This window comes from Phoenix dactylifera, chromosome 9, assembly GCF_051530095.1.
Source record: "Phoenix dactylifera cultivar Ajwa chromosome 9, Ajwa_hap1_PhDact_Kaust_v1.1, whole genome shotgun sequence".
NCBI classification, from domain to species: Eukaryota; Viridiplantae; Streptophyta; class Magnoliopsida; order Arecales; family Arecaceae; genus Phoenix; species Phoenix dactylifera.
In genome coordinates this window covers 3,096,524-3,107,005 of record NC_143198.1, presented here as the reverse complement: position 1 = coordinate 3,107,005, position 10,482 = coordinate 3,096,524, and the positions used below count along the sequence as shown (strand labels likewise).

General features: G+C 39.3%; 1 protein-coding gene across 2 annotated transcripts; it reads right to left on the bottom strand.

Annotated features, from left to right (window-relative positions):
* Positions 1-473: 473 nt before the first annotated feature.
* Positions 474-9,245, bottom strand: LOC103704440 (protein IMPAIRED IN BABA-INDUCED STERILITY 1-like). Of its 2 annotated transcripts, XM_008787711.6 has the most exons (10): positions 8,866-9,245; positions 8,269-8,687; positions 7,331-7,615; positions 6,912-7,229; positions 5,777-6,004; positions 3,291-3,388; positions 2,412-2,523; positions 1,736-2,332; positions 1,521-1,650; positions 474-781 (listed from the first exon to the last, which is right to left on the bottom strand). In XM_008787711.6, the coding sequence occupies exons 2-10, from the start codon at positions 8,614-8,616 to the stop codon at positions 762-764; spliced, it is 2,136 nt and encodes a 711-aa protein (XP_008785933.4). In that variant the 5' UTR covers positions 8,617-8,687; positions 8,866-9,245; the 3' UTR covers positions 474-761. The 2 variants fall into 2 exon arrangements, with proteins under 2 accessions (XP_008785933.4, XP_088560097.2); XM_088703971.2 differs by having other exon boundaries at positions 8,250-9,245.
* Positions 9,246-10,482: the final 1,237 nt, after the last annotated feature.

The following is a 10,482-nucleotide window of genomic DNA, read 5'->3' as shown; positions in this document are numbered from 1 at the left end:
GCACATGATGAAAATGGCTGTCATCGATTTTCCAAAGAACTGGAGAATTTTTCCTAGATAGTATATACTGTTCTGAGGAGTGTTATGATCAAAAGAGTGAGAGATGATCATGGCATGATTGGAGAGAAACTTGTTAACTGTTTGTAATGACAGAGTCTAATTGCCCCAGAACAATATACCTTGTGCTGTCCCCTGCCCTATTGTTTGGATTGCAGAATTTTAATGTCACGGATTTGAAATCTCCTTGGCATATCAAAGAACTAGCAACATCTATTTGATTAATTTTCTGTTGGGTTAAAAGAAAATGTGTGTGCGCTTTTGATTCTATAGGAACTATCTTGGCAAAAGCTTTGCCTCTTTTTGAGACAGTTAGAAGACCGACATTTCAGAGGAATTTGCTTTTTTAGCCCTCCATAATTTCATATCTGAAATGTCAAGTAGCTGCAAAATAAAAGACTAAGACTCATTCCACATTTTTCGCACCTTTGTGAACTTATTCGACATCAATAGTGTCAACAGCGTTGTAAGTAACAGCTGGTTACTCAAAGTGGATCCCTCAATTTACTGATGAATAATCAAATATTTTCACTTTTAGACTTGGTTACCAATGGAAAAGATTCATGTATGACACTTGAAATCATCTTCACCCTTAATTGTTAGGCCACCGCCATGGATTTTGTTCTTGGTGTAGCTTAGGGTACTCTTCTCGAATTTCTGAGGACACCTATATCAGTTAGTAGAACATAACATGTCCATAGATCTCAACGTCCTTGCTTTCTCCCTGCCCATGAATATCAACAATAGCCATTGTCATTCATCTGATAGCATATGAAGAACCAAATATTTCTCTAGCAAGCAACATTGAAGTTCTCAAGTAAAAGTTATTCAATTAAAGAGAAGGAAATGAATGATAAGCCAAATCCAAGAATGTCGAATTCTACTAGTTTGACAGAATATTCTAACTAACAATTCCAGAACCATAAGCATAATAATCATATTAGTTTTAGATGGTACCGCTGCAGAGCATAATTATCAGTTCAACAAGCGATTACATATTTACGACTCCAGTCACTGAGATCGCAATATCTAATCATTTATGTTAAGGAGCCAAGAAGTGTTGCCTTTTTTTTAAGGTGTCAAGAATTTGGGCTGATGTCGTGGCTCAAAACCATGACCAGATTGACTTTTTGGTAGGTGTAGGAAGGATAAGTTAAAAATAAGTGAAGAAAACTCAGTCAAACTCAGTAGTGAAAAAGGAGATAGTGGTCATAATGTCAGCGAAAACTGCTTGAAAGTTCTGGTCCTGCATAAGCATAAAAACGATCCTGATGTGTGCGTGTCTGTGTGTGAGAGAGAGATGAATTGTAGTGGTGAAAAGGGATTTTCAGACAATTTCCATTTCAGATTACATTATGTCCACATGACGCTAAGGCGAAGGGAATATTTGTCACCACAGAAAAATGAGTACACACATGAAATGCTAATTGCAACTGCCTTTTGAAATGAGACTTCACTTTTACCTTTCTGGAACCATGATCTGCGAACAGCCTGGCGGATCTGCCGTTCATGTTTCTCTAGAAGTTCGTCAATCTTATGAGTCTGAGAAAGTAGAGGCCCAGAAAACTCAACTCTGTCTCGATCCTGGTACTCCTGAGATTTTTCAAGTGGACAGTTAAATTCTAGCTATATTGACAGAGTAGTAGGGAAAAAAAAGGTAGATTAGCTGGACCAGTACCAAGATGCTATGCTTAGTTGATTTTGCATCTCTCTTGTAAAGTACATCCAATAAATCCCGAGAATGATAAGAATCACAGGAATCAAATGAGTCTGGCTTTCCTGGATGCGACCATTGGTTCATAATCACATGCTTTGCAATCTCATATTGCTCTGGAATTTCTGGTTGTGACCATTGTGTGAGCGTCCCATGCTTTGCAATCTCATGTTGCTTGCAGCTGTTAGAATTCAAATATGGTGCATGTCCAGTGTCTCTGTTAGCTTGTCCCTTCAGGTTGGAAGGAATTTTTGTTGGCAAGATATTCGAATGATCTAGTGCACGAGATGTGTGGCTTCTTGAGCTGAATCTAGAATGAGAATTGATATATAAACGGTTTTCTTTTGGTTTCTTTGCCCATGCAAAGCCACTAGAAGCAGAAACCTGCAAGGGACCTGAGGAAGGAATGTCTTTTCGACAGGTCTCCTTTAAATATCGACCCTCATCTGGGGGATTAATTGCTGGTACTGGCTGCAGATCTACAAATAGTCTAGTGTTACTTTTTACTGTTTGATCTCTCTTGGCACCACTATTATTGCCTCCATTTGTTTTCCATGAGTCCTGCAGGAAAAAAAAAAAATTCTGTTCTCTGAATCATGTAACTCTCAGAGAAAGGGAGTGAAGGTGGTGGTAGAGAGACCTTTCGGCAAGATGCGGCTCTATTTATCCCGTCTGGTTCCTGTGAAGTTCTATACATTCTTGAAGGTTTTCTTGTGGCTTCTATACCACATGGCTTACTGTTGACCCTTCTCCTAAAAGAATTCATAGAAAACTGGTTAAAAATCTAAAAGGCAAATTGTCTAATGAAGGTATCAAAGATAAGAATTTAGATTTCCTTTACTGACAAAGTTGGAATAATGGTAACTTTGGCTTTGACAATCACATCCTCATTTTATGAGTCACTCGATCAAGGTTCGCCGTCTCGGTACCGGACCTCATACCGGTGTCACACTAGCACAGTGTCGGTACGGTACGGTAGTACGAGATCTTTTTAGCATATCGAGTGTTGGTACGCCATCCGTACCGGATACCGGTACCGAGCCGGCACAATACGGTACGTTCTATACTGTCCGATTCGGGCCGGTACAACAGACATGCACTTGATACATTAATAACCACTGATGGAATTTATAATATTCAAATATGTTTCATCTGATTTAGTACTTATATGCGGCTAAGTTCACATAAGGGTTCACTTAATTGTTTAATACAAAAAGAACAAGAGAAAGTTTCTGGTTTTGCAACTATGGAAGCAAAATATTGTAAACCAAATATTTGCATAGGATCTTAGATGCATATGATGTTAAATTTTGATAGACAATCAATTTTTTAAGGTTAAATATCCATGAACTGAATATACTTGCAAAGCATGAACCAGACAATCTAACACATCAAATAGGAGAACAGTTGATAATCATCTTTCTAGAAATCAGCTTCCTCTTCTTCTTTCTCTTTCTCTTTAGGAAAGGATTTTTTTCTTGTTTTGGAACCTCAAAGTAATAAGACTGTTAAAGCTTACCTGTGCAAGTCCTCACGGGCTTTTGCATCAATCTCCTTGTTAGGTGGGTATTTTGGCAAGCTCGATGGATCACATGCGTATGGTTTTGACTTGAAATACTGAACAAGAATGAGGAAAAAAACATCAAATGGTAATTGCAACTTGACACACCAACATGATGCCCAAATATTTTAAATCGGAAGTAGTTATAATAGAAAATAAGGTAAAAAAACAGAAAAATAAAATCTCGGACAAGTAGCCGCAAACATCACTGTCATATTGAGGCGATTTCTTATGATAGATAAAAGCAGTAAAGGAGAGAACATTCTAGCTTAAGCATGCCTTCTGGGGCCAAAATGCTATCGTGTACAGTCATATGCTGAGCTTTTTATATGCCAGAGCTTGGGCTACCACCTAAGTTTGTAGTTGTAACAAGTTCTCCTAGATCTGATAAAGGTCATGAAAGTCCTTGAACTCCTGGACCCCTTTGCTTCAAAGATTAAAGACCATATTCTTACTCGGAGAGAGAGAGAGAGAGAGAGAGAGCATAGGGTAAAGCTTCTCATATTGTCATAGAGGTCAGCTTGAAATAGATATAAGTGGCCATCAAAGTTGTATTCCCTTTGCTAACCAAGTAGCTGGATTGAGGTCATGACCAGTAATAATTTGGAGCGGATAGGATCAGTAGGCATTGTAGAACTAACATTAATATATGTTGGAAAAAAACTTTCCCACAAATTTATTGTGCACTAGACAAATATATATTTTTTTTGTTGGGGGACTGAAAATTATGACCTGATCCTTTCAAGTCTAGCATTTAAGTGCCACAATGCATGATTCCATCCACTTATACATAAAGAAATGCATACAGACATATGATCAACTGATCATTAACCACTGTATTAATGTGTCATTGTCGCTTACTTTGCACATATTACTTGCACTTAATTGGTAGTTAATGCCTCAAAGGACTATATAGTCACAAATGAACCGCTTTGAGACTTGGCCAATCATGCAAGCAGCTAGTATCCAAGCTATGGACCACCAATAGTACTAGATAAAACTGCACCACCTGCTGCTTGTTTGCATTTCTCATGATGCAAGCAAGTCATCCCACAACCACGAGCCAGATGTGCAGCCACCAGATCATGCTCCAAACTGACATCCTTCCACTCACATGCAACATGGTTTTAAGGTATATTGTCTCTGAAAGAAGGGCACTTGGTAGTATTTCTTTTGACTATTCACATGTCATCAGTTTTGATAATCAGAAACATCCATCTCCAAGTATATGTGAGGACTTATGTAGGCTTGTCTTTAATACCGCATTGGTTATGTACTATGTAGATTTTGGATATATATACAAGGTCAATGAATTCAAATATTGTCTAGTCTTTTTAAGTGAGGTTCTGAATCATTACAAATAGTATTAGAGCAAACTAGGTCCACGGCCCATATGGACTAGGGGTCATTGCAGCATGGGCCCTTTAGGATTGACCACAAGCTAATTATGGTGTTTGTGATTGGATTTGGACTTTTTGTCTAGCAAGAACGCTAGGACTTAAATGGGAAGAGTGTTTGAGAACCTATGGGAGCATATGTTTAGTCCCATATTGAGTTATCCGCTGGGTGGAACTTGGGTATATATATAGTATCAAGAAACCCAAATAATACCTTCCGGCTAGCCTTTTTGGATGAGGTTATGGGTCATTATAATATGCATATCAATAGGGATGGCAGACACAAACGAGAACAATGCTAGGTAGATCACTCTACCATACAAAAGTTGTAGAGTATTGTTAGACCACAGTTGTTTCAGCTTGTAGTTGATTTCATATTGCTTAATCTAGGTGCTACCTGATGGGAAATTTGGGGAGACCTTCTCCAGCAAATCTCTGGAGAACAAGAATGTAGAAGACGCACTAGGAAGAATTCCTCGACCAAGAAAAAGCCCAGGCAGGTGTGGTCTAGGAGGATATCAACCATCAAATCTCTAACGAAGACAGCATATAAGACATTTTAGGCAGAATTCCTCAACAAAAGAAAGACCAAGCAGGTGGGACGTCGGAGTAACTTTTTAGATGCTTGAGTTGTTCGGAGAAATGTACTAAATCTAAAGTTAGAACAGAGCACAACCATCAAATTTTTGTGTATAGGTTCTTTTTTCCATCAATCCGGATTCTTGTTGGGAGCGATGGAAAAAATGAGCTATTTTTGGATCACTATTTGGTTCCTCTGTGATTCATTATATCCTCTTCGTTAATGTATAATTCCGTATCAGGTTTCATTCTTTTTCAATCAAAAACTGCTGATCAGAGATATTTCATAAAAAAGTGAATAAAAAATAAAACCACTGCAACTATATGCATCACTGCAATTAGACAACTATATGCTAAATTATCTCATATAAAGCATCATAAGAAAGAAAACCACACTATAAAAACCACACTATAAAAGATGAAATATATACCAAAACAGGAGAAAAGAATTCCTATATACAAAATTACCTCAGATGCAAGAGCTGTTGAGGCTGTGCCACGCTTATATGGTTCAATAGACAGAAAAGTTTCTAACAAGCTAAAGGCACTTTTTGGTAAAAAGGTAAGTGTCCCTCGAAGGCGACTCTCATAAGGTTGTTGGGGTTTAAAAAGCGTTGCATGGAGCAACTTGGACTTCTTCCAATATTCATCTGGTGGAGAACCACATAGCTTAAATATCTTATGTATTTGTTCAACCTGAAAATAACAGAAAGATAATTAAACTTCATAACTTAACATAAGGTAAGTTATGAAAGAAATATTAACACAAATTAATATGTGTGCACATATATAACGGAATGTATTCAATTGTATATAAAGGAACAAGCTGTTGGATGGTAAAAAATAGTTTTCGCAACTATCAATCGTATGTATTCCACTGCATTGCTAGATGGCTGGTGCTACATTTTTAAGAGTCATAAATGCAAATATATTATCTAGTTTTTTTAGTACTATTCTGAATCTATTTCCTGTGGTTTATATTATGCACCTATATTCCTGAGCTGTAAATTTTGGAAACAATTCTCCTCCTATGTTTGATTTCATATAAATCTTGTTGAAGTCAGACATGCACCCATTGCAATTGTCATCATTCAGGTACTGTACTGATCAACCCTGGCTAACTCTGCAATTGAGTGATGGTATGTTTTCTTCACTAGTTTCTCAGAATGTATCTCATTAAGTTGATATGTTCGTAATATAGTCCATAACCCAGATCCTTAAAGAAACTACAGGATGAATTTTACACTGGAAATGCTGGGAAGATTCGACATTTGCATGTTGAGCTGCCTTCCATTTACTACCGAGAAAAGGAAGGATCTTTTATTATCTTTTTCCCATAATATGTTGTTCTCTGGTTCCTTTTCACTTCTAGTCATTTTTTCCCTTTTTATGCTTTAGTCAATTGAATTCTGTGGTATTATTTAATTAAAAAAGAAAAGAAAAGAAAAGAAACAGAATTGTCATGGTTCTGTCATATCATGGCTAATCAATGGACTTGTTCTTATCCCTAAAAGTAGGAAGATAATCTGTTGCATTTTAAGAATAAAGGAAATATGCATATGATATAAATAATATAATAGAAGATTACAGCTAAGATGATTACCTCAGTTCTCCCTTGCAAGATAGGCTTCCCAAGACACACTTCTGCAAACACACAACCAACACTCCACAGATCCACAGATGCTTCATAGTCTGTCGAACCCAGAAGAAGTTCGGGTGGGCGATACCATAGGGTCACAACACGGCTAGTAAGCGGTTGTTCTTTCCCAGAATCACAGAAGTTTGCTAGACCAAAGTCGGCAATTTTCAGGATGCCCTCATTATTAATCAGAAGATTTGCACACTTGATGTCACGATGCATGATCCCACGTGCATGGCAATGTTCAAGTCCAGATAGTAATTGTTTCATATAGCATTTGATCTACAATACATATACACAGTAAAGTATTTTTCTGCTTAGGATCGCCTGTTCCAATTCTTCACTTTATAAATTTCACATACTTGTTGAGAATGTGGGCAAACCTGTGATTCACTAAAATTGATGTTAGGACAAGCTGACAACCCAGCAAGATCATGCTCCATATAGTCGAAAACAAGATATATACTAGAGGACAATCGGGAAGTAATCAGTCCCTCCAATTTGACAATATTGGGGTGGTCCAGCCTGCGGAGGATCTGGATCTCGCGTGCCATAAACCTAACACTCTCGGGCTCATAAACATCAAACCGGACCTTCTTCAAGGCAACAATCTTTCCTGTGTCAAGTTCACGTGCTTTGAACACACTGCTATAGGTACCTTGTCCGATCTTCAGATGCAGTTGACATTAAATAAGATCTTATCAGCAAATAGACATGTAAAGAAGCAAAAAACATAGAATGTGTAGATGCAATGTACAACCACTTGATGTCATCAGCAAGAAAATCATCCCAATATCGTACAACAAAACAGTTGTCGATCTCAAGAAAACATTAGCCGAAATCAGAACATAAGAACATCTCGCGGTCTCCTAACCAGTTGTGGAGATTACCAATATATACATCACTATTTTCTGAAAAATCTTGCAAACCTTTCGGATCTTTTTGTTGATTTAAGTCTATAATGATGCATTACAATGGCAAAAACATAAATCGATATTCTCTCATAAATCACAAGCACTTTTTCCATAGCTGTTGAATATTGATGTTGAGGCCATAATAGGACAATAGACAACAGAAACATCGAAGAACCACTGAAGCAATAAATCTAGAAATGCGCAGAACTTTATCATAAATCCATGCTGCACCTAATATAGAATTCGTTCGATGGATTGATCTTTAGGTGATATGTCGGATCCCTAATTTTCCTAAATCTTCCATGTTTGCATAAACAATCTTGTGATTCAACATGCATTAGAGTAACAAAATTGCTTACCGTAAATTCTCCTCAAAACAACTGCTTACCATAAATTCTCCTCATTACCTTCTCCAATTTCTCAAAAGACTCAGCTTTACGGGGCACCCATCCCTGAATGGCTTCTCCAGCAACAGTAGCGAGCCAAGCAGGCCACCCGGCAGCAACCTGCTCTCCCTCGATGTACCGATGCAGATTCCCCAGCCGAAAGCTCATCGAATTGCTGGTGCTGTTGATCTTCCCTGACTCCCCGGACTCGCTGCGGTCCCCGAACTCATAGCTCCCGAGCTTCGGGCGGTTAAACAGCGATGACGACACCCCAAGAATCTCCCCTGAGGCGTCTAGATTTCCCGACACGCCGGCCGAGTCGATGACCGGTGTCACGGGGGCCGCATTCTTCGACGCCACGCAGCCCATCGCAATCTACGTCTCCTATGGCATCGGCGGGGGGTGGGGGGGCGCTAGCGGCGGCGGCGGCGCCGGAGGACCTATACCAGGGAACAGGGGGAATGATGAGAGAGAGAGAGAGGGGATCCAAGAGAGACCCAGGTGAGATAATGGATGGAGATGGGAACAGAGCAGAATCGGGGCGGCAGAGGATGGGGGCGGGTCACGGCATGGCTAAAGATAGGAAAGGCGGGATTTTTATCGGCCGGGTTCTTCCACCTTGTGATGATGGGGTGCGTCGCCCTGTATCGGATTTCCACCTCGGCCGCGAGATTGGCGGGAAACGGGAGGAGAAGGAAGGGTGTGATAGGTGGGATTCTTCAACGAACCCACCCCGATATCAACGCGGGAAGTGGAAGATGGATCAAAGGCCAACATAGCCGTTGGAGGCCGGAGGCAATAATATAGCCGTTGGAAGTCTGGAGAACCAAATCCTCTGCCATCTCATGTGCAGTGTAATGTTTGAGACGAACATGGAACGCCAAGAACTTGGAATTGGGTTTGGTTGAATTGTTTGTTCTGTTAATGGCACTGGTGGGAGGAAGAGAGGAGTCAAGAGGAGGCCCAAGGGAGCATCCTGCTTTCCAAGGACTGAGGTTGAGCTCTACTGAAATTGGGGACCATAAAATATAGCTTCTGTGTGGGCCCATCTTTTGCCTATGGCTAAGAGGCAGAAATACCTGCCACAAAAGCTTATTTGTGGGGTGGTTGGGTTGGGAGTTGAGATCAAAAACACAGATTGCTGTTGATTATTCTAGTCACTGGGTGATGGGCACCTTCTTCTTAAAGTGCATGCACCTACTTCTCATAAGCTTGTGGAGAGTGCAATATGTATATATATATATACACACACATACATACAAGTTAGATTTGGATGATAGGGTGCTCCATCTACTTTCTAATATCTTAACTAGGATAAGAAATTTATGCTACTTTCACATCTAGGCATGTTTCTGTTCATCTTCTGCACCAAAACCAACCAATTGATGGGTCATCTACTTTTAATAGTGCTGCAGGGAATCAGATTAAGACCTCCAATTTCTTGAACCAGTCTAGGTTTGCGAAGTTAGAAATTCCTGGTTAGTTTGCAAAATTGTTCCTATGAGTTTGGAAAGGGTGAGATTCTACACCAAGAGTTGAAGTAGGTACTTATGCACCTACCTGCTCTTTATGTTTAACTAATACATTCGACACAGAACACACATCATGGATGCCTCGAGTAACCCAATGTTATGGGTGTCCGCATGAGTCCATCAATGCCGACACTATAATATGCAAAGAAGAGAAGCTCGAGAACTTTGGCACATGCATCTCTTTATGCATCTTCTTCCTTTTTTTTTTCTCTGATGTTTTTTCTTTTCTTTTCTTTTAGTATTTTGATCAGGTCGTTCATCCAGTATCAAGTTATGAGCTGACTTGGATGCTTTAAAATAAAGAAGTGGACAAGGTGGGTTGGTATCTCTTGACATTTTGCTCCCGACTGACCATGTCATGAAACAGAAAACTATGTATGGCACCATGGCTTTGTCACTCCAGAAACCAACTCTATTTACCAAGACCAATTCTCATAAAGGTATCTTTCCCATTTGAGGATTGAGTTTTCCTGTAAGAATCAAGCTTTTAAAATAGATCTTCTGCTATACCTAGTCAATTGATTCATGGATTCTTTCCATACCATGAAAGCTCAACCATGGATATGATAATTTAAACCATGGCTAGAAGTTTTTGCTCAAAAAATACAACCATGACTTGCAGTAAATTATTTTGACACCTTTTTGTTTCAACAATTGGTTAGGATATGAAGGATGCTAAATATTTCCTGCAAAAAGTTAAGAT